Source organism: Bidens hawaiensis, unplaced genomic scaffold, assembly GCF_021521415.1.
Source record: "Bidens hawaiensis isolate Kalapana, Puna unplaced genomic scaffold, B.hawaiensis_p1.1 tig00020534_1, whole genome shotgun sequence".
In the NCBI taxonomy this organism is placed as follows: Eukaryota; Viridiplantae; Streptophyta; class Magnoliopsida; order Asterales; family Asteraceae; genus Bidens; species Bidens hawaiensis.
Genome location: NW_027493143.1, coordinates 404,502 through 429,200, shown reverse-complemented (window position 1 = coordinate 429,200; position 24,699 = coordinate 404,502). Strand labels below are relative to the sequence as shown.

The window sequence follows — 24,699 nt, the reverse complement described above, 5'->3', positions numbered from 1 at the left end:
CCTTTAAACCAAAAAACGCGGGTGGAAACCCCCGTGACTTCTCTAAAACCTTCAGACCAACTGTTGCAAATGCGGGAACGTCCAAATTTGCAAGGGACATTGCGGAAGCAATTGCCCCGAAAAGTGCCAAACAAATGTCCAACATAGGCACATATGATGGTATATCTGACCCAGACGATCATTTGAACAGATTCATAGCGGGGGCAACCGTCAGCAATTGGACGGAACCCACGTGGTGTTACATGTTCCAAATGATGCTTGTTGGGGCAGCCAGAGCGTGGTTTGACCGTCTACCGGTCCACCACATCTACGATTGGGCAGACTTCCAGCAGAAGTTCAGCCAACACTTCAGTCAACAAAGAAAGTATACCGAAGAGCAATGGACGATCCTCAACTGCATCCGAGAGGAAGATGAGTCTTTACTAGACTTCATCACACGCTTCAATTCAAAGAAGCTAAGTCTGGGCACTATTAGCGAAGATCTTGTTCGCGCTGCTTTCATCCAGGGCGCGGAAGACCCAGAGCTCATCTGCACCTTGACGGGTAAAGATGGCATGCCATCCACGTGGGATGCCATCATGACAGCAGCTAAACGCTTCGCGGAAACGGAAAAGCAACTGGGTAGAGATCTTCCCCAGAGCACAAACCTCTACACTCAAAAAACAAGAGAAAACAACGTCCTTACCGCCCGACAAAACAAAAAGAGGAAGCTTGGTATTTGGCAGTCAAGGGTAAACTTTGACACCTCATCCGGCTCGCACCCTCGGTTAGGCGGAAAGGGCAACAGGCAGTCGTCGAACCGGAACTCCAGATGGACGCCACTCACCAAAAGCGTCACCGAGATATTTGCCACCGAGAGGCTCCCATGGCCAGAGGCTCCAATAATCCGACAGCGTCTAAACGCTGATCAAAGCAAATCCTGTGACTTCCACAGGACAAAAGGCCACACCACGGAGGAATGCGTATCCTTGAAGGACGTCGTCGAAGCATTCGTCAGAAATGGGAAACTCACTCACCTCGTGGCGTAATGGACGCTAAGCAGGCTAATGCGTGTAGAACCCCAGTTGGGGAAAACACGGATGAAACTGCAGCTTCAATGTTGGAGACTACATACCGTGTAAACAACGAGATTCCGAACCAGGTGCATATCGGCTCGAAAGGCTCGATGACACCCCCATCCCAAGAACATGGAAGGGAGCTCAATTACACAGGCTGCATGTAGATCAATTCCAAACTTGTAAAGAAAATGCCTAGAGCCACTTCTAATGGAAATGATTCTCCTTATCACATTGACGCTGATGGTCTTACATTTATACTTATGATCTGACCACACTGATATGCCGGTATTCACCGCATAAATAAGTGGGGAAGTAAGTCGTTGCGTGTGGAAGGCGGCAAAACCCGCATAAACACAAAAAACGGCAAAAATTTCTAAGATGAGGAAAACCTTCACGCAGGTCAGTTATAGGTGAAGTTTGGTCATCCCACTAAATGAAAGTGACGGTCCTACCCGCACAATCATGATAGAGGAAACTGAACATTAACCTATTTACAACCGCGCGTCGAAAGGTTAACTTATTCAAAACACTTAGAAAATTTCTAAAAAGATGAGGAAAACCTTCACGCAGGTCAGTTATAGGTGAAGTTTGGTCATTCCACTAAATGAAAGTGACGGTCCTACCCGCACAATCATGATAGAGGAAACTGAACATTAACCTATTGACAACCGCGCGTCGAAAGGTTAACTTATTCAAAACACTTAGAAAATTTCTAAAAAGATGAGGAAAACCTTCACGCAGGTCAGTTATAGGTGAAGTTTGGTCATCCCACTAAATGAAAGTGACGGTCCTACCCGCACAATCATGATAGAGGAAACTGAACACTAACCTATTGACAACCACGCGTCGAAAGGTTAACTTATTCAAAACACTTGGAAAATTGCTAAGTTAAACTAAAGTATGCATGAGCGAATCATATATTGTTAACGAGGCAAAACAAGTGCCAAATTAAACTATAATATGCATGAGCAAGTCATATAACGTTTATAAAGCAAGTCATTAAGTTAAAGTGACGGTCCTACCCGCACAAACATTTATATTTCATAAAAAATTCAAACATTACAAGAATGGTCAGGTATCTACCCGCCTACAGTAATGTAAATCTATTCTAATGGTGGGAAGGGATCTCAAGGTTCAAACTTCAGGACCACTCCCCCCAAACCCACTTGAACCCGCACCATCAGTTGGCTGTGGCGGTTAAAGGAAAGCCTTGAGAATAGTTAGCCCATCATCATCAGCAGCAATTTCGTTCACCTTCTCCACCACTGGATGCGGGAAGGCAGCATACTGGTTCACTGCTTAGTCGTAAGCAGCTTCAGTGTCCACGTCATAAAGAGGGAAGTTGGAAGGCGGGATGCCCTTCTCAACAAACCCCAGACCAAGCAGGAAACCAGCCTTTTCCCCATCCTCATGGGAAGCGTTGAGGGCCGCGCTCATGGCATCGTCATAAGATGTGTTCGTGAAGATCCGATGCACAACCTACAAAAAAAAAATATATGTATCAAAAACTTTTCTAAGTATAAAGAAAAGCGTAAAGATATTATGAAGCTACGCATACCTGCGACAACGCTTCTCGTAGAAGCCATTCCTTGGTGATCAGAGCTTCCTGGAAGGCAGCTTGAGCTTGGTCACGGGCGCGTTCGGCTTCATTTTTGTTAAGGTTGGCAAGCAACACTTCCTTAGCAGCATCCTCTTCAACGCCCTTCAGCTTACGCTCAGTGCGGTCAAGCATACCCTTCTGGTCCAGGAGCTCTTGGAGTTTTTTGGCATCTTCTAAAGCCAAAGCATCATGAGCCTGCTGAAGCCTCTCTAGTTTGGCTTTAAGCTCCTCATTCTCAGCGCGCAGAGGCTCAGCAATGGCTTCAGCTTTGGTGGCCCTCTCGGTCGCGTTCCGCGCAGTTTCCTTAGCCAACCTAAGCTGTTCGTTAACAGCTTGGGTAGCCTTGGAACGGGCCTCGAGCCGGGCCTGAACTTCAACCTCAAGGGCCTTGAAGGCCTTTTCCTTCTCCGCAGCAATGGCGGCAAGTCTCCTGTTCTCCTCTCGGATAGCCCGCGCCTGAGCCACTTCCTGGCTACGCGCCGTCTTTAACTTGTCATTTTCACGACAAAGCAACTCGATGCACGGCTGCATCCGGGCAAAGAGGATTCGGAGCTCATTCGTTAGCCTACCCTCTTGGTAGCTAGACATGGCCTCCCCCAACGCACCGCTTGGGGCTGCGTGACGCGTCCACTCGACGCAGTCCACAACCGTTCGAAGGGTTGTTCCCCGGCTGATGTTCCACCGTGGAACATATACCTCATTGGAATCCGAAACTGTAAAAACAAAAAACGGTTAGGAAAAAATGATAAAAAAAAATAAAGATAAAAGACCAAAATAACCCTACGCACCTGTAGGGTCGACAACAGGCCGGTAGCCGCCAAACCCATCACCCGAACCTAAGGGATATCCATCCAAGAGGTCAGGCAGATGGGAAGGAGGCAGAGATTGGCTAGAAGCCCCAACCCTGAACATACCTGATGAACCGGCCGGGGACAAGGTAGTCGCCGGTGCCGGAGGCACGGTTGTAGCCGCCGCGGTAGAGACCATCATCGGAGGTGAACTCACTAGAGGTGAACTCACAACCGTGGCCGCCGCTGCGGAGGAGACCGCAGAAAAAATCACCGTCGGCTCAGTGAAGGATGCAGTGAATATGGCACTGACAGCCGGCGGAGATGACGTCACAATTGGAACAGTTGCCTCAACGGGATGAGCAACTGAACCAACACTGCAAACAGGCGCAGCTGCCTGGGTCATCGCCTCGAGTAGGTTGACCAAACCTACCGTCGTGGGTCCAGAACTGCTCCTTCCCGCACCACTTTGGAATGCGGTCGCATCCACGCCTGCATGAAGATAACAAAATATTAAAAACAATGGCGGAAAGAATTGCGGGTAAGATAAAAAGTATAATTACAGGTTTTCTTAATCTTGAAGGTTCTGACGGGCGGGGACGAACCCGATGGAACTGGCCTCTTCATGCCAGTCACCGTCGTAACGCTTGGCTGCTCGGAGGTGACAGCTGTCCCAACCCCCATGACAATGGTCTCACCAGGGTTCCCCGCCGCCTTCTCACTTTCGGTCTCCGAGTCGGACCGATTTCCCTGATCGGCGGTGGAGGCGACCTTCGCCTTGCCCTTCACGCCGGCAGCTTTCTTCTTCCTCACGAAGAAAGGCCCATCTGCGGATCCCTCATCAGAAGATGATAAAATTAGGGAAACTCCAGCAGAGGTTTGAGCATGAAGAGGGCGAGGGTTAAAGAATCCCTTACCTGGCCGCGTGGCGCTCAAAATCTCGTGGCCCGGCGGGTAGACCTCCACGAACCTATCCGCCGTTTGCTCCAAAATGGGCAACTCGTTCTCGTCGAGATCACGAGTACCCAGTCGAGCAGGACCACCAGTCTCCCGCGGTTGAAGAAGCGATTGCAAGTTGTTTCCCTCTGAAAATCAACAGAAAAACAGTTAGAAGAAAGACCCTAAATCAGTAAAAAGAGATGGAGCATACCATAGGGAATAGAATTCGAACCGTATTCAAGGATGATAGGTACTTGCGGCGTCCCAGAACCGGCATCCTTCCATACCCGGCTCATCCCGAGCATCACCATCCCAGACTCCGCAAAGCGGTAAACCGGAGTCTGGATCCGGGAGATCTTGGTAAACCATTCAGTCTCCTGGTAGTTGGAAGCGTGAAGGATGGGGAGTGCTCTCCCGTTCTTGAACGTCATCGCGATGGGGACGACGCGAGCGGAGATATTGAAAAACTCCCGCTTCCAAGACCGAAGACTGCGCTCAGTAGCACAGATCTTCAAACCCTTGATCCGAGTGACCAAGGTATACCAGCCCTGGATGCACCTCCAGGAGTAGAAGGTCATCAGGCGGTCGACGCGAGGCTCAACGCCCAGAATGTGGCACACCCATTCAAAGTGGCGAACCTTAGCGATCGCCATTGGGTGTACCTCCGTCAAGTGTACACCGTGTTTCTCCAACACACGGTATACAAACTTCGTCAATGGAAATCTGAGATTCCCATACATGAAGAAGGAGACATAAACCCTTATCTTGCCCTTGGGGGCATCATACACCGTCTGATGAGGCTCTGGAAACTCAGGCTCGAAGGGCTCGAGCATGAACTTCTTCACGATGTAGTGATACAGGTCGACGGAAAGAGCACACTGGCACTCGCCAGCAGTACTCTTATCGTCCTTGTCATACGCGGACATCGGGTTCTCAGGGTATACGTCGGACTTTTCGGCAGTAACCTCAGGATCATGAGTGGAAGACATTTTGGAGGTATGAAAGAGAACGATTTCAGGAGAATGCCCGGCGGAAAAGTTAGAGTATTCGCCAGAAATCGTTTAGAAGAAGAGTGAAATGAAGGTGTAAGTTGAGATGCATCCTCTTCCCCCTTTATATACCCATCGCAATGAATGCGATGAATTTAATGCGGGGGAGAGGAAAAAGCGCAGGCGCAATGAGACAACGACACGTGGAAAGCAAGCTGGCAACAGCTGTCGACAGGACGCGTGCCGTAAACTCGCGCCCACGCGCCCGAAAAACTCGCGCCCACGCGCCTGAAAAGCGTCTGGAATGACCATATACTGTCACGTCGCCATAACTTCCTGCACGTCCTGAAACTGTCAGAAGAAACCGTCGGACGACGCTAACATCCCTTCAACAGTTTGGACTGTTCTTATCCTTTCACCAACTCTTCGAATTTCAAAAAAATTCAAAAAGATTCAAAAATAAGAGGGAATATACCCCCTTACCTTGGAAAGCGAGAAACCATAAGACGAGTGCGGGTACAGTGTCAAGGCGAAACCCTTCACATACTTAGCACTTGGAGGGAATCGAAGCTAACAAGATACCTTGGTAACCAAGAAACCGTAAGACAAGTGCGGTTACAGTGTCAAGGCGAAACCCTTCACATACTTAGCACCTGCATGGAATTGAAGCCAAGAATACCTTGGAAATCAAGAAACTATAAGACGAGTGCGGGTACAGTGTCAAGGCGAAACCCTTCACATACTTAGCACTTGCAGGGAATTGAAACCAAGAAGGATCTTCTGGGCCATGCTTGTGGAAAGGGAAATAACATCCCCGCATAGCGGGAACGTTGAGAACTAGATTGTTTGAAGCTCCAAGATGGAATTGGTTGTTTAACATAATTGATCACTATGTCTAAAACTACCAAAACCTCGTGGAGAATCTACACAAGGGAAACTCAACGCTCCTGACTTGCGAGGAGGTTACACACCTACCCGCATCATACCCAAAGATCAAGCAGAAAAGTCGGGAATTTCTGCGAGTGAGATTAGGAAAACCGCGGGAAGAATCCCCACGGAAAACCTTAAAACTAAAAACCCTTTTCAAAACCCCTTGCTTAAGTCCAAAAGTTCACCTCACTTATTAACAATTCATGAGAAGAACAATGGACTGGGGGGACTTGAAGAGGTAGGTCCCAGCAGAGCTCAGTTGGACCCGCAAGACTCACCTTGAAGAGGGACGTCTGCGCAAAGACCAACTGGATCCGCAGGAGCCACCATGCTCAGAGAGATGAAGACCTTACGCGCAGTACGCCAGCTGTTCCCGCAGGAAAAGCCTCCCAATGGTAAAGTACCCCGCCTGTTCCCGCAGCTGCGGATACAAGCCATCAGGGAAGGCTACCCGCACTAATAGTAAGGCTACACGCACAAGGCACTAACTCTCAATAATTCAGTAATGTCACCTGAAGAAGGAATGAGCAAGGCGGGAATACTCCCGCCCAAATGAGCCAGTCCGTACGCTTCTGGAAGATCTTTTGTACTATACCTGCCAAGGTATGGACAAAATAGACAAGATCTGACCAAAGCAGCCCATGAACCAATCACAGGGTGACAGCTCACCGACAACAGTACGAGGAGGAGCACGCTCTAGTACAAAATGTCACTATCAGCCGCTGCCTACCCACCAACCCTCATCGTGGCACGTACATAGCCTGTAGTTGGTGGAAAAGGAATAGTACATAGCCGCCCATGTCACTATCAGCCGCTGCCTACCCACCAACCAGCATGGCACGTACGTAGCCCACAGTTGGTGGAAAAGGAATATTATACAGCTGGCTGTACCTGCTTGGAAACCTACCTTCGGCTATAAATACTCCAACACCTTGAAACGGTATAGACATCACATCTTATCACGTATCATCTGATATTATCTTATCTAGATATTTCTCTTAATATACACTTATATTCAGAGCAATCTAGTCTGATTCTCACGCCGGAGGGTGGTCACAAGGAGGTACCCCCCTTCTCAGTGACGAGCTCACGGTGTCTGTTTTGCAGGTCATCAGAAGAATAACCATCTTTGCCGGACCTAACCCTCGTGGGAAACATCTACTTAACCCTAAGATTATTCTTAATCTACCGGGGTCACTTAGTGTTTCTTCATTGGCGCCATCCGTGCATAAAAGCTATAACTAATTTTCTCAGTTTTTTCAAAACTTCTGGAAAGATGGTTAAGGTTACTCCGGTGCCAAGGCCAGCGAGTGACCAAGAAACTCCGGTAACCACAACCCCAACTACTGGGGGGAACACCAGCGAGTACACAATTTTTACGAACACTACCCCGGTTACCCAAGCCGGGGCAAGTGCAGTAAACAATCCTTCACTGGGATTCACCGATACCCAGTTGGAGAGACAACAGACGAGGCTCCCCCGCCAAACACTTGATCAAGTTAAAGCGTGGGTAGAAGCACGTCAGAAAGAATTCCAAGTTGAGTTGGATTAACGTTTACGGTTCACTCCAACAGGCTAATGACGAGTTCGGAAACACTCGACAACAGCTCAACATGAGTAATAAGTGCGAGTATGATGAAGATTGAGAAGAATCTGACAGTGACGCAAACCCGCGCCATAGGGCGAAAGGGAAGCGTAAACAAGCAGATTTCCACAGAAGAAATTTTGGAGAAACCTTTAAACCAAAAAACGCGGGTGGAAACCCCCGTGACTTCTCTAAAACCTTCAGACCAACTGTTGCAAATGCGGGAACGTCCAAATTTGCAAGGGACATTGCGGAAGCAATTGCCCCGAAAAGTGCCAAACAAATGTCCAACATAGGCACATATGATGGTATATCTGACCCAGACGATCATTTGAACAGATTCATAGCGGGGGCAACCGTCAGCAATTGGACGGAACCCACGTGGTGTTACATGTTCCAAATGATGCTTGTTGGGGCAGCCAGAGCGTGGTTTGACCGTCTACCGGTCCACCACATCTACGATTGGGCAGACTTCCAGCAGAAGTTCAGCCAACACTTCAGTCAACAAAGAAAGTATACCGAAGAGCAATGGACGATCCTCAACTGCATCCGAGAGGAAGATGAGTCTTTACTAGACTTCATCACACGCTTCAATTCAAAGAAGCTAAGTCTGGGCACTATTAGCGAAGATCTTGTTCGCGCTGCTTTCATCCAGGGCGCGGAAGACCCAGAGCTCATCTGCACCTTGACGGGTAAAGATGGCATGCCATCCACGTGGGATGCCATCATGACAGCAGCTAAACGCTTCGCGGAAACGGAAAAGCAACTGGGTAGAGATCTTCCCCAGAGCACAAACCTCTACACTCAAAAAACAAGAGAAAACAACGTCCTTACCGCCCGACAAAACAAAAAGAGGAAGCTTGGTATTTGGCAGTCAAGGGTAAACTTTGACACCTCATCCGGCTCGCACCCTCGGTTAGGCGGAAAGGATAACATGCAGTCGTCGAACCGGAACTCCAGATGGACGCCACTCACCAAAAGCGTCACCGAGATATTTGCCACCGAGAGGCTCCCATGGCCAGAGGCTCCAATAATCCGACAGCGTCCAAACGCTGATCAAAGCAAATCCTGTGACTTCCACAGGACAAAAGGCCACACCACGGAGGAATGCGTAGCCTTGAAGGACGTCGTCGAAGCATTCGTCAGAAATGGGAAACTCACTCACCTCGTGGCGTAATGGACGCTAAGCAGGCTAATGCGTGTAGAACCCCAGTTGGGGAAAACACGGATGAAACTGCAGCTTCAATGTTGGAGACTACATACTGCGTAAACAACGAGATTCCGAACCAGGTGCATATCGGCTCGAAAGGCTCGATGACACCCCCATCCCAAGAACATGGAAGGGAGCTCAATTACACAGGCTGCATGTAGATCAATTCCAAACTTGTAAAGAAAAGGCCTAGAGCCACTTCTAATGGAAATGATTCTCCAAATCACATTGACGCTGATGGTCTTACATTTATACTTATGAACTTTCCAGACTGATATGCCGGTATTCACCGCATAAATATGGAAAGAAGTAAGTCGTTGCGTGTGGAAGGCGGCAAAACCCGCATAAACACAAAAAACGGTAAAAATTTCTAAGGAAAAGATGAGGAAAACCTTCACGCAGGTCAGTTATAGGTGAAGTTTGGTCATCCCACTAAATGAAAGTGACGGTCCTACCCGCACAATCATGATAGAGGAAACTGAACATCATCTGATATTATCTTATCTAGCTATTTCTCTTAATATACACTTATATTCAGAGCAATCTAGTCTGATTCTCACGCCGGAGGGTGGTCACAAGGAGGTACCCCCCCTTCTCAGTGACGAGCTCACGGTGTCTGTTTTGCAGGTCATCAGAAGAATAACCATCTTTGCCGGACCTAACCCTCGTGGGAAACATCTACTTAACCCTAAGATTATTCTTAATCTGCCGGGGTCACTTAGTGTTTCTTCACTACTTGTGATATTTAACGGGACTTTTGTGACCCGAGACACTCTAATTACAAAGGGATCACACCATTATCTTGGCTTGAATAAAATATCCCAAAATTGTTTAACATATCCTTAGGTAACATATCCTTAAGAGATCAAAAGTCTAGCAATAGCATGGTTTTCAGGGTTTTGAAAAGTAAAACACCCGTAATTTCGCAAAAGGTTTCCATATTAAAATACATAAAGCTAACAGAATCCCCAAATTTCCTTCGGTCATTAAATATAGTTATGGATTTGTATAATACAAAATTTAAATATCTTGATAGCTAGTGAATTTTTGCACTTAAGATTTTGGTTTTTTTTTGGGGGTGGGGGTGGGGGGTGTTGTTATCTTTGGTAAATCATATTTGCTTTAGAACTTAGAAGTAATGATTCTACCTAAGTTAAGGACTACATACCAGTATGCAAGCATGATTTTGGCTTGGGGGTGTTCCCCTTGTGTACTCTTAACCTATATGAATTTCTCTTAAAACAAACAAAATTTATCTTGGAAGGAACACTTTACACGAAGCTAGATTAAGAGAATGGCAATGTGAGTTCTTTTTTAAATGGACAAATTAATATTAAAATGATTTTAAACTAAGATTTAAAAACATAAATCATTACCCTTATAAAAATACTCAATCAACTCAAGAATGTTTTTACTTATCATAACAGTCCAACCCCTACTTTATCTTTTATCGTAAATAATGTTCACAACTTAACAAAAAGGTATTTATAAAATGCATGCAAGAGCAAACTCGAGTCCTGAAAACTTATGAAGCAAAACATTGATACTTTTGAGAGAGGAAAAAAGGATAATTATGGATTCCCCATTTCCATGTCTTTATAAAATGCATGCAAGACCAAATACATATATATTTATTTTAAAAAGAACAATTGCTTTAGTTTACACTATTTATCTAATTTTCTGTTTTAACTTATTTATAAAAGTTATTATTTTAGTTTTAAGGTATCATGTCTGAATTTATGTTTTTATACATACTATTTAGGTTTTTGGATTTAAAAACATTTGTTGTTTTAAATTATTTATGTTTTCAACAAGACACGAGAATAATAATTTTAGGATGTTGTGTATGAAACATCTAATAAACAGTGTTGTTTTTGAATTTAACATGTTTAACCATTTAATTAAGCAGTTGGTATTACTCTCTTACATTAAAAAATTAAACGAGTTAACTCCAACTCGTTTAATATTATATCTCTGACAAACAATGTAAGCTTAAAGCTCTCCACCCCATTCACATTCTCTCTCATTCCCACAAAGTATATAATATTTTTATACAGAACTCATAAACACATAGATAAAGGTTGCTGGTTGATTAAATTAAAAGATAGTATCATCAATAAGGATGAGGTTAAACGCCTTTCTATATTCTTTTTTAACGACGTCTTATTAAAAGAAAATGGTCACCTATCAAGATACTAGGAAAACCAAAGGAAACAAGGTAATTACGTCATAACGTCAAAGAAAAATGATTTACACGACTTATCCCAATCCAAGCTATAAAATATTAATCTATGCTTCATTCATCCATAAGAAAGACTTCTTAATATCTTCAACAATTTTGTAACACGTTAATCATTTCTTGGTAAAACACCATGTGATTTCTAATTGTATAGAGGTACGTTAAAGCCAATAGCCATTGATCAAATCTAATCTAACTATTATATTAAATCAATATGGTTTCCACATGACCTTTAGTTAAGCTATCTACATAAGATTCCACCTCAACAATTTTCAAAATTATAAATTACACCTAATAAGCTATTTAATTTTAATCTACTTATTTATATTATTAAAACAAAATCATTATTTCATTAAGTATGTTATTATGCATCTATAAGATATAAATATGTTATATTAAACATATTTTTAGACATATAAATATATTTTAATATGCTTTTGATACGGCAATGTATGTTATTACGTATATTATTAAATTTAACCTTTTTTATTGTATTTTTTAACCACCCCTATATTACATAGGCTATGTCATAGTATTAATTAAATATGAAAGTGGAGGAAGGTCCACCAACCATACTAATTGAATTTATATTTTATGATAAAAATAGCATGTATTCAATGTCTTTAATGCATTTCATTTAAAACCTTATTTTTTCACATGAAAGGGCCCCGGCCCCTTTTGATTACAGTCAAAGCTTTACAATTTGTTTTTGTTTTTCTATTATATATATAAGTGTAATATATCTAGACAAACATATATTAGCAAAATAATCGTCACTGGATTATTAGCTGCTGCAATGACGAAAAAAAAAAAACCTGCCACTCAATTAAACACAAATTACTTCGTTGATCATCATGCATTTATATTTATTAGATCCCCGGTAAATAAATACTTCAAATAACTGCAATATAGGACGTCTCACTAGAACCATTCTCCGATATGAGAGTAAGCATTTTTGTAAGAGAGAATAATCAGAGAAAGTGAGTAAACTTTGGAAGAGAGTACCAATGTTGAACACATATACATATTGGTGCAGCATATGTATGATAGTGTGTAGATGGGTAGAATTTTTGTGGGTTTAATCAATATTGTGCTTTGGTTGTCAATTCTGTGAATCTTGGGGTTGTTTTTTCAGTTATCTTGTTGAATGATTTGGTTGATGAATGATTCTTTTTGTCTTTGATTTCGGTAACGATCATTTGCTTTGTCCCCATGCTCGCCTCTAAATGTAAAATGGTAACAATAACAGACAATACAACCAAATCGGTGCCAACTATACCAAACCCAAAATATCGTATACAGAGGCATGTAGTATGTTCCTTCGACAAAGTACATTTAACTACTATTAGTGCAGATAGATGGAGAACCAGGCAAAGTTTCAGAATTTAAATCCGCGGTCATAAACATGGTTTTACATGCACACTACAAATGACATTTAACACATGTCTAAATTCGCGGTCTTTAAATCACGTCACGCTTCGCGCCTGCGGCGTTTTCGCCTGACAGTCTTTGCCAGGAATTTATAATTTACAGATATAATGAAACAACTCACAAAACCCAGATGGTAAAATTATTACAGATTTTACAACAGTTGCTAAAGATGTACATGCTACACTTGATGATATACCTAGCTCGGCTATATCTATCGACATGGAAAATTAATGATGAAATGTAAAGATTGTTATATAAGGCTTACACATAACTCCAACATGAATAGTGGATATCACGCCTTTAAATTTATTTCCATAATTTAACAGAACTGTCGTGACTTGCAGATGCAACCATTCCAGTGACCGGTGACTGCGCTAAAGAAGCTATTATGGTGTCGTGAGCTTGAACCGTCATGCGCTTGTTCTCGGTCATGTTCCATAGCTCCAATGACTGTCAGCAAAAAATGAAGGACTTTAAGTAACCTTTTTGATCAGGGGCGAAATGTCAAAAATACTCGATCTTCCAAGAAGGTAAAATAAGAAAACCGAATTTGAAAGAATTAGCGCACTTGAGTGGTTTATACTTTAGAGATGATCATGTTGACCCGCTTATGTAAAAAACGGGTCAATCTGGGTCGTGCTAATAGAATAATGCGTCAAAACATATTCTTTCTTTTTGGAACAGAATGGACCAGGTAGGGTTGACCCACTAACATTTTTGCTTTTCTTTTAGTTTTATAATTATTAAATAAGAGTAATTACACTTTGTGTCGTTTAACTACAGTAAGCATACAGGTTGTGTCCTTTAACTTCAATATTACAAAAAAACGTCATTATTTAAAAAGTTGTAGTACATTAAGTCCTTTCCACTAACAAATGTTAGATATTCTATTAACATTTTTTTAAAAGGGAATTTCCCCCCTACAAGTTACAACTAAAGAACAAAATTTGTAATTTTCTGGAATTCTTATCTTTTACCATTTCTCTTTTCTATCTTTTACTCTCTTTTCTTTAATTCTTTTTATTTTATAACTATTTTACAACTTTGATAATTAACTAATCAATTTATTTATTTAACACAAATATATTTTTTTATAGTTTAATTATTTCCTTGTTTGATTAAGTAATTCACTTTTTCCAATTTTATTATTATTATTATTATTATTATTATATTATCATTATCATTATTTCAAAAAAAAATATTTTTACAAAAGTATGCATTTGTTATTTATCAATTTAAAAAAAATGTTAAGGCAGGCCAAACCAACCCCAGTCCATTTTGACTATCACCGAACCTGATAACTTTGCACAGAATTACATTCTCAAGCGTTAGGATTTTTAAAAGAATATGATGAGGACGCATTGAAAAGAATATTATAAAGCAACACCAAAAAGAACTACTTACCCGAGTTCCACCAATAACCAAAAGAGTAGAATAACTTGGATGGAAAACGCAAGAATGGAACTGGTTTCCATTTGAAGTGAGCTCATGAATGCACTCCCTAGAAGCCAATGACCACACTTTCACAGATTCTTCACTAACGGTGGCCAGATATTCACCGTTCATGTCCCAGCACACATAGTTAACCACTCCTGAATGCGCCTGATAACCGAGTAAAGGGTTGAAAATGTAAATGAACTCGTTTTTATAATTACCATGTGTGACAGAAAATGTATTAATTGATACCTGGAAGGAATGTGTTTGTCTGTCGGTTTCAACATCAAAGATGGAGACAGTTTTATCTGATGCGGCTGCCAGTAAATGTCCGGTTACTGGCTGGAACCTCACTTGTGCATTGCCAGGTTGCTGCACTTACCAAAAAGAATGAAAAAATGATCGGGGAATAGGAATGTAAAAAAGGTGGTATTTCAACCCACTACATGTGTATGGGTTGATTCGATTTGTGTTAACTCTAACGGGACAAATAAAATAAACTAAAAGATAACCAGTCAAAGGACTTGAATGTGTCTAAAAAATTTTGTATTTTTGATGTCTCGAAAAACTCTTTACATAGAGAGAAAAACAACAATGCTATATTAGATTATAATGTTCATCATTGCAGCTATCTTTTTAACGTTGAATGAACACGGTCAGAAGAAACTTTTTCAAAGGCAACTATGTTTTTCAGGAGAAAAAATTAGCCAAATACTAAAATCAATTTGACACATTTATAAACGTTTATCACCATATAATCACTTGAAATCTAAATTATAAATTATACTTTCATCTTCATCCTATGAGTTCTACAATGTGTGTGCGTGTAGAGAGAGGACCATGATGCAATAAAAAGTAATTTTCGATAAAAGGTGATTTGATGCATAAAGATTTTGAGTGGAAGAAAGGGAGCTCGATACATGTAATGATTCACAACTTTTTGGGCAGGTTTGCGTCGACATTCACCACGGTTATAAAAACTAAGGCACCACAAAAAATTATACAATGGCACAACAATGCAAAAATGTTATATGCATGCTGCACAAATAAAAAAGTGATGCAACACCTTATAACATGCATTGATGCACATGCAACACAAACAGATGATGCATCAATGACTTTTACACTTATCATTAGAATCACCTTATACTCCAACCCTCCCTAATACACACACAATACACACACACAAATGTTTGTGTGTATATTGATCCAAATAGTAAATAGTAATTATTTTCCATAAATATACAAATAATTAACAAAAAAAATTGGCAGTGAACCTTTAGTGAATAGTAATAAACATTTAAATATGTTTATAAATGCTAAAATCCAGTGCCTAATATGCAAAATTTTGGTCAAGATGACAATTTTGGTAGTTTTTCATTTTAACAATCGAGTTTGGTCCACTATAAATATTCTTTTCAACTTTAAACGACGTTCATACGTACTTTTTCAATTAGTAGAACAGTTTGTATCCGATTTATGGTCTGGTATAGTATCAAATAGCTTTTAGCAGCTGATACAGGTCAACCCCAACTTGACCCATTATAATCAACCTCCAGAATTTAATGCAATCACAATTCACAAAAGATCAGTTATAGGCAATTCAGACCAACCTTAGAGATGCGAGTACAGACAAACGGGTTGAGATTCCAGTACCGAATTTCACTGTCGCTATCACAGAAGCAGAAAAGATCATTCTTCTTTGGATGAAAATCTAATGACATAACATGTGCTTTATGGCCCGTATGTGCATGCAAACAATAGCTCGGCTGCAACATTATATTCAAAATGTAATACATCACATAGGCCAACAGATACTAAATAAACACATCATCAAATGTACACTGCATTAGATAGGCTAGAAAAGAAAGCTTACATTAGCAGCATCCCATATCCGTACAGACTTATCAAAGGAAGCAGTTGCTAACTGAGTTGAATTTGGTCTAAATCGAACATCGGTAATTACGTATTGATGTTCTTCAGGAGTGCTCTCAGTGGTCAGAGTATCCATGTTCCACAAAACAGCCTAAACAGAACGGCAAATATTTAACTGCCTTGATGCTTGATTTATAATAAATTACAAAAATCAGATGCGGTGAACAAATAATTAAACAATAAAACATGAAAGATTGGTACAAACTTAAGCAACTGACATCTGAAAATTCAGGGAAGAAGAAAGAAATCTTTTAGACATGTCAAAACAGGTTGAGTCGGGTCTGGTTGACTCAAGGACCTTGTCGGGTACGGTTGTCTCTCTTCCAAGTTTATGCACAACAAATAATATAATTAATTACATGGATTGCGCATGTGGTTTGGCCATATTGCAACTTTAGTCCCTAAGTTTCAATTAATAACAGATTTAGACCAACTGTTTGCATGAGCGTAACACCATTGGTCCCTGAAATTAATAAAGGTTAATTTTTTCGTTAAACTTTTAAAAATGACCAAATTACCCTTGGAATACCAAAAAAACAAAAGGCTAAGTGCTTATATATATAAACGCTTAATGTAGTGGGTTTGCGTGATGGTGGATCCCATCTTTTTAAGAATATATATATTTTTTACTTTTAGTTTTAGGTTTTATTTTTTATTATTAATTACTAATATTTAGGTATAGTTTGGTCATTTCACACGCAATTGACGAAAAAAAGATATATAAATTTCCATCCATTTTAGGGGTCAACGTTGTTACGTTTGTGAAAACAGTTAGGTCTAAAATTGTTATTTTTTGAAACTTAGGGACTAAAGTTGCAATACGGCCAAACCACAGGATTTATCCATGTAAGAAATTCTTAATAATATGATTGTAAAATTACAACGGTCCAATTTTCTTTAATAAAACAATTAGAGGGAATAACGGGCATAACTTATAAGAAATTGATTATGTAGCGGGTTTCAATAAATGCGTTTCCATTTTAGTTAACTTAATAACTTTGCCCATTTGACCAATTAGCATTAAAATAAAGCCCAAATAAACTCATTTTTATGCCACCGTTGAAATTGATGAAACCACCAATCCTAAATCTTAGTTTCTTACCTTTTTGTCATGGCCCGCACTAACTAGCAACTTCCCATCTGAAGAAAAGTGGCAGCATGTAACCTTATTTCTTGTTCGTATACATCCAACTTCCCCAAAAGAAAAACCTGTATGATGGGAGTTAGATAATACGAGGGCAGGAAATGGTTGTTCATTTTGTAAACAAAATGATATCATCAAGTACCCTTGGAAGCCCCGGTTTTGGGCTCAGCAATTGTCTGTTTTAACATGTTATAATCTCCTGCATCTTGATGTATAAAAGATTCCACATTATCATCCAATGCACCAATATCACCAAAGTGTTCAATGTCATCCTGCACTACGGAAAAAAAGTTTTGAGAATACATATATATATATATTACAAATGCAATCCAATGCAACTTTTAGCCTATAGTTATTGCAATCATAGTAAGATTAAAAGCTATATGCAGCAAAAGAAAGGAGCTTACCAGCTGATTCGTTGATGAAGCAAGCCCACCTGTTCCATCTGCACCATACATCATCATACTTTTCTGCACATTGTTCACATGCTGCATGCTGCTAGATGTGGTTACACCATCGCCAGGTGTATGAGTTGATGCTGGAGAACTTGGTACTGATGGGCCCACTGTATTCCCTGTACCTGTACTGTTAGCTGGCCCAGATGAAGAATGTTGTTTTCTTTTTCTATTGTTCTGCTCCAAATTGAAGAAAAAAACAGTAATTTAATCAATCATAAGCGTTGTAAGAATAAAAACAATCAATTAATCCTCCAAGAAATGACAATAGGAACCACCTGTTGCTGTTGCAGCTGGAGTTGTTGCTGCTGCAACTGGTCCTGTTGTTGTGAAGAAGACTGTTGCATCTGTGGCAACTTCATCTGTTAGAAACAGTTATGGTCAAAATTAAGGCTTTATTGCTTAATAAATAGTTAAAGATATTATACATGGCATCTTGAATTTTGGTAGATCAAGTGAACACAAATAGTAGAGGTGGCGAAATGGGGGTAACGGGTCAAATGGGTAACATTTGAAAGGGTCAAATCAGTTGACCTGGGTCGCTTTCAGAAAGAAAAAACCTAGAAAGATTTTTTGTATTGATATAATGAAAGGTATATTATTACAATAAAATAATCATTTTTTTTTTGAAAAAAAAAAAAAGCATATAGTAGCTTGTATGCTTGAGAGACTTAAAACCACTTTTAGCTATTTATATTCTACCCATTTGGCCCGTAAGAAATACAGCATAGTCCACTTCGGGACATGAAAAACCTAGACTTCGCAATAACTCATAGGTCCTAAGAGGAAAAGTCTAACCTTGGAAATTATTTTATTCAAGGATATCCTCCCTTCCCATGCATCACAAGCGAATCTTGTGTTTTCATGCCCCCTTGTGGCCTTGTGGTGCATGGGAAGGGGGATACCCCAAAATAAAAAAAAATAAAAAAAATCTTACCTTGGGTGATGTCATTTGTCCAGGGGAACCTACAGATGCCTCATTTCTTGTGGCTTGACCATCTTTCATAATTAAATTGCCCCTTGGTAATCCACCTACAAATCCATAATTTGGTGATGTTCCAAGGTTGCCTTGGGCTTGGGCTTGCGCCTGTGCCATTACCTGTTGTTGTTGAGATGCAAAGTAAAACTGATTTGGGTTTTGCATATTGGGTTTATGTACTTGCAAACCTAAACCCGGACGTAGTTGGTCAATTCCCTGCATTGTATTCCACCATCATAGGTCAAATACGAAAAAGAAATATAAATAAAATTCAAGAAAATGACTATGAAATACTTACCGTTAGAGGCCAACCCTTCAACGGTAGACCAGTAACACCTTGGTTTAATCCTGTAAAGTAAATCATTTTTTTAGTAATTTAAGAGCACTTAATTCCAACGTCAATTCATCTACTAATAGAGATTACCTGTAGTACTCAATCCAGACTTTGACTGCAAAATAGCCTGCCCATAAATAGATGAAGGATCTGTGGGCAAGGATTTCGGTGTATTACCCATGTTAACTTCTTGTTTAAATTCCTAAAATTTACACAATTTCATGAGCCCAAGCATGAAAAAAAAAGTTTACATAAATTGACATGAAACAAATTTAAACAAAAAAAGAAAAATGTCAAGATATTACCGCGTTCAACTGAGGCCTCCCTTGAATCTGCTGCAAACTTGTAGACATGTTTGAAGAAGTTCCTTGCATTAACTGTCTGGATAAAGTACAAATACTAAAAGAAGTTAATTGATAATTCAACCAAACTTTTGATAAGTGATGTGATTATACCCTTGATGATTAGTGGCTGATTTAAGAAGGGCCATCCTGCTAGCATCAAGAAGAGCTGGAGATGTTTCTGAATCCATAGAATGAGCAGGCTTCATGGGTTCTTCATACATTTTCATACCGTGTGTGCTCGGTGATGGTTTTCCCATCATTTCATTAGCATTTATAGCATTAACGGGCCCACCAATTGGAGGATGATTAGGATTACTTCTTTGCAGTTGAGCATTGCGTTGTTGTATGAGATGCATCTGCTGCATTTGAAGCTGTTGCTGCTGTTCCTTAACTTTCATTTGTTGTGTCTGTTATTTGTATTAAAAGTAAGAGAATGAAAATCAGACACACACACACACACAAGGTGAAGCATGTTAAAAAACCTCTATGTAAGCTACAGCGGCTTCAGAATGTTTCTCGTTAGTTCTTGCAATAAAAATATCCCAGAAAACAGACCACCATTCAAACAGAAATCCACCCGGAGCATCAATAGCTGCACATTAATCATAAACTGATGTTGATGTTCACTGAATTCTAAGTGCATGTATTAAATAAGTATTCATATTCCAAGATTAACACAGGGAATCAGTTTAAAAACTCCAATCATCAATGGAACCATGCCAACATACCTACAGGATCTGTAGCAACCTTGCCTTCAGTCATGAAAGCTTTTGCAGATTCATGCAATTTCCGTTTCAACAAATAGTCATGGATGTAAACATCCAACCTAGCAAAAAGAGTAATTCAAGATTAAATTAAACCATACAAGAATAACCACAAGTGAACAAAAAAGTTAATATCCATTAAGACGTTCTGAAATAGAAAAAGAAAAGAAATATAAGTCTATAAAGGAATGTTATCTAAATTAATGTTAATATCCCTAAACATTACTTAAGTCATTTACAATTAAAGTAATAAATAGAAGCTGCAATCACAATCATGCATGTACACTCCCTGTCTCAACCAAAAAAAAATAATAATTACTAAATGCAGACAATTACCACTTTAGGCTTTTGAGTGTCAAATGGAATAAAGTTTTATTATACTTTTTTTTTAACAGCATAAAGTTTGATAACTATATTCAAGTATTTTAAAGAAGGAAATTGTAGTATGAAATTTTTCTAAGATAAATAATACAAAGCATAAATGCCAAATTCTAGGCCATGAATTATTAAATTTAAATTTCCAAGATCAGAATTGAACTTAAAACCCTGACCAGGAAAGATTATCAGACATGATAGAAGACATTTTGAAGCAATCAAGGACTATCACATTAAAAAGTGCTACAGGCTACTATACAGAGTAAATCAATTTACATCATGTACTGTAGCCATAATGATAGTTCCTGCAATAAATTATGGCCCTCAGGGATCAGACCCTTGGGAGTTGAATTGAGTAATTTTAATTGTAAATGAAGAGGAAATGAGTTCATTGAATAAACTTTGATCTTCTGATCAACTAAATCAGCTTAAAAAAATGATAAAACAGTTAAAACACATATAGATTCACAAATTACAAGTAAAGCTTTAAAACAGCATAATAATACTCCATTATTAAAAACCACTAGAACCAATAAAAAAATAGAAGATGAAGATTGCTTACATCTTATCAGCTTCCCAGCTACTCTGCGCCATGCTCGGTTCAGAATTCTCGATCGAAATTAAGATCAATCCTAACTATTTTCTTCAATCACTTCTACAAATTAAAAAAACGAAAGGTTAAAATCGCATTTAGAACTTTGAATTACAAACTTGTTTCATACCAGAAGTCCACAATGAATCCAGCATTGATAATCATTAACTCAAAACCTAAATTCATAATCAACAACCAATATTAGCTTGATTCAACATAGATACAAAAGGCTGAGAGTCAAATTTTAACCTAAAAACGATCAAATAACTTCTTCACTGACCTTACCAAACAGTTCCAGACGCAATTAACGCGAAATTTAACTTGAATCTCTGATTAACAAACAAAAATTCAACATACGAAACGTTCTAGATCCACTCGCACGATTCAAAACCTAGATTCATAATTAACAACTAACATTAGACGAATTCAACAAAAACGAGCATTCAAATTCAAAGCTAAATAATATAATAAAAGGATTAACTACTCAGTTTTCTGCTTACGTCATCAACCGCTTCTGAACTCCAAATCCGAACCCAATTGAAGTCAAAACAGCTTCAAATCATGCAAAATCAATCAAAATTCAGGATCAACAACTACTTTTAAACGAATTCAACAAAAACGAACACAATTGACGCAAAAACAGCTTCAATTCGTGCGTAATGAATCAAAACTCATCACGAAACTCACCGATCAGGATCCAATTCACCGATTCAACTTCAAAGTGAATAGAACTGAAGCAAATAGTTCAACTTCTCGTTCAGATCAAAGTGAAGTGTAACAAACTAACAACAGCAACAGCAACAGAGGTTCCACATGACATGAGATAATATTATATTATAATAATAATTATTATTATTATAAGTTATAATAAAAGGGTGAAGGAAGACGAAGCCTTGAGGCGTGGTTCGGAAAGCGGAAAGGAGGTTTGGTAAAGAAGGAAGGGAGGTTCGGAGTGAGGTTTGGTAATGAGAATTAATGAACGTGGGCCAGGGTCACGAGAGGAAAGATGGGGGAGATGTGAATGTGGAAGATGAGGTGGGGATGACGAAGGCTAACTAGTGTGAGCTGTCATTATCATTTTATATTAGATTTAATATTTATATTTATCGTGCAACGATAGGTCGATTATTAGTTAATTAATTAAACTGATACGGTTTTAAGACTTTGAACTATGTACACACTACTACTACTACTGAATAAGGATGATAAAGCGACATTTTTGGGATAGGTACTGATAATTTAAGTCTCGTATATATGATTGTAGAATTGTGTTCAACAGCATATATCCATCATATATCTGTTGAGTAATTACTCATCAGATAACGAAATTAATCGTATATATTGGGTAAACTTGTCAAATCGTTGGTTAGTTAAAAATATTATAGAGATTTTCAAGCGCATTTATTTTTCTTACCATTTGAGTGTTTCTTAGAGTATAATTGTATAAGTTTCTAACAAATACAACAAATTAAAATACAATAAATTACATACGTATCATCATTATCGGCATAAAATGTTGAAGTATGTAAATTTCATGGTATTATAAAATAAAAAAAATGAAAGCATTTTAATTGTTGAATTAATAACCCAACTAAATAAAATGTATATAATGTTGGGTTTCAGTGATGATCAGTTAAAGTTTTATTATAAAAACCTAATTTTATAATGGTTAATTAACTAAACGGATGAAGTAATATAAATGCAACAAAAAATAAATGAGTAATCAACACAAAATGAAACCCGATAGGATCACAATTACTCATGGCATGAGCACAGTTTAAGATAATCTAAGTATTGATGAGAAAGATATACCTCGATTAAGGATTAATTGGTTGAGACATCGAGGTTCGACAAACAGATACTAGTTAAGCGACCAATGAACGTGGGTGGCAGTGGCCGGCTGGAACAGTGGCGGGCGAGGGTGTCCATGGTAGCAATGGTGGACGTCGACAGTTGCAGTGACGGCTGACACTTGCAGGTAGTTGAGAGAGTTGTGTGCAAGAGGTGGAAGAAAAGTTACGTATTAAGCTCAGTTATACATATTAAGTCCGGCCTAGCCATGTTATTTGAGTCTGGCCCATCCATGTTATATGAGTCCGGCCCATGCCCATCCATATTATTTGAGTTCGGGCCAGCCACAAAAGGTTAAACAATAAAGCCCAATTACAAATGAATTATTTTTTTTAGCAGTCAAGCCCAATTGAACCCTATTACACTAAAATTTCATCTTAATCAAACAGGTAAATTGGGCGTTGTTTTAGTTTTAGACTTTTAGAGTCTTGAATTCAGTTAGCAACTAAGGTTTGGCTTTGAGGAGGCACTCGGCAATCAACAGGTTCGGTTTACAATTGAAGAATTTAGCATAGCAGGTTCACTATTGCATTTCACCATTTGTTTTTATTAGTTTTTTTTTCAATTTTGTAGGTTAGGGTTTGGATTTATAGGCTAATTTGAGGGATACATTAGCTCGTTGAGTGTGTTGATATGTCATAACTCATAAATGTTACTATGTTAAGTTAATTTATTTAATGTTTGTTGTGGTGATGTGTTAGGTTAAATCATGGTAAAGTCGAAAAGAATTTACTCTTTTTTCAAAAGAAAGGTTGACGAAAATCTAGAGGACACTACAAGAAAATTGGAATTTGAGTTGAATGATTGAATATAATTTTATTGTTTGACCCGGCCCGAACCTGATTGCCAACCCGAAACATTGAGTAAGGGAAAAAAAATTTTGACTCTCGTCAATTTCGGCCCATCCATTCTAGATGTTTAAGATCCGCCACTAACAATATTAGCACATACATTACAATGTAAAAACTCTTAATCACGAATGTGAACACCATGAAACATCTCTATCACGAAAGTTAACAACTCACACTCAAAGCAACTGCATCCTATTCGTCTAAGAATGTAATATTTCAAAGAATAATTGTTTTGTTGTGGTCACATTGACATCTCAATCAACTCCATTCCCTCTCTTACCATTCACTCCGTGGTCACCAATTTAAGGGTGGTCACCATTTTAAGGGTATGTTTGGTTAGAGATAATGGAATGAAGGGAGAATGGAATGAGAGAAGGAATGAAATAAACAAGGGAATGAAATGGATCATTACCATTTCTTTATCTTGTTTGGTTAACATATATGAATGAAATAAATTATTATTTTTTGTTGTTTGTTATTCAAAAAAAATTGTATGAATGAATTAGAGATAATAAAAATACTCCTATCTAAAGATATTTTTTAACAAAAAAAAAATAAATAAGTAGACCCACAACAACGATGGTGGTGGTAGCTCTGGCGACGAATATGGTGGTGTCGGTGGCAACGGTGGTGGTGGGCGGTGGTTGTGGTGGTGGTGGGGGTGGCGGTGGTAGCACTGGTTGTGATGACGATGGTAGGGCGGCGACGACGGTGGTGGTGGTGACGTAGGTGGTGGCAACAACGACGGTGGCGGTCAGGTGGTGGTAGCAACAATGGTATTGGTGGTGGTCGTTGTTAGGTTGTGGTATTGTTGAGAAAGCAGGGTGAAGGAGGAATGAAATGAAAAAAAAAAGAAGGGAGGTGGGAAAGAA

General features: G+C 39.4%; 1 protein-coding gene across 4 annotated transcripts; it reads right to left on the bottom strand.

Moving 5' to 3' along the window:
• Positions 1–13,034: 13,034 nt before the first annotated feature.
• Positions 13,035–21,189, bottom strand: LOC143561092 (transcriptional corepressor LEUNIG_HOMOLOG-like). Of its 4 annotated transcripts, none has more exons than XM_077049235.1 (17): positions 21,096–21,189; positions 20,123–20,220; positions 19,877–19,986; positions 19,506–19,801; positions 19,356–19,431; positions 19,141–19,252; positions 19,015–19,064; positions 18,675–18,932; positions 18,013–18,099; positions 17,690–17,914; positions 17,425–17,554; positions 17,241–17,347; positions 16,080–16,229; positions 15,817–15,972; positions 14,456–14,575; positions 14,174–14,371; positions 13,035–13,219 (listed from the first exon to the last, which is right to left on the bottom strand). In XM_077049235.1, the coding sequence occupies exons 1-17, from the start codon at positions 21,125–21,127 to the stop codon at positions 13,076–13,078; spliced, it is 2,349 nt and encodes a 782-aa protein (XP_076905350.1). In that variant the 5' UTR covers positions 21,128–21,189; the 3' UTR covers positions 13,035–13,075. The 4 variants fall into 4 exon arrangements, with proteins under 4 accessions (XP_076905350.1, XP_076905351.1, XP_076905352.1 ...); XM_077049236.1 differs by having other exon boundaries at positions 18,016–18,099; XM_077049237.1 differs by having other exon boundaries at positions 18,013–18,084.
• Positions 21,190–24,699: the final 3,510 nt, after the last annotated feature.

Bases quoted from the DNA above. Each gene is read 5' to 3' on its own strand.
- LOC143561092 (XM_077049235.1), bottom strand. From the start codon at position 21,127: ATGGCGCAGAGTAGCTGGGAAGCTGATAAGAT. The intron at 19,253-19,355 runs GTAATATCTTGA...TGTAAATTTTAG, and splicing joins GGAGGCCTCAGTTGAACGCG to GAATTTAAACAAGAAGTTAA. The intron at 13,220-14,173 runs GTAAGTAGTTCT...TTTTGCTGACAG, and splicing joins TGGTTATTGGTGGAACTCGG to TCATTGGAGCTATGGAACAT.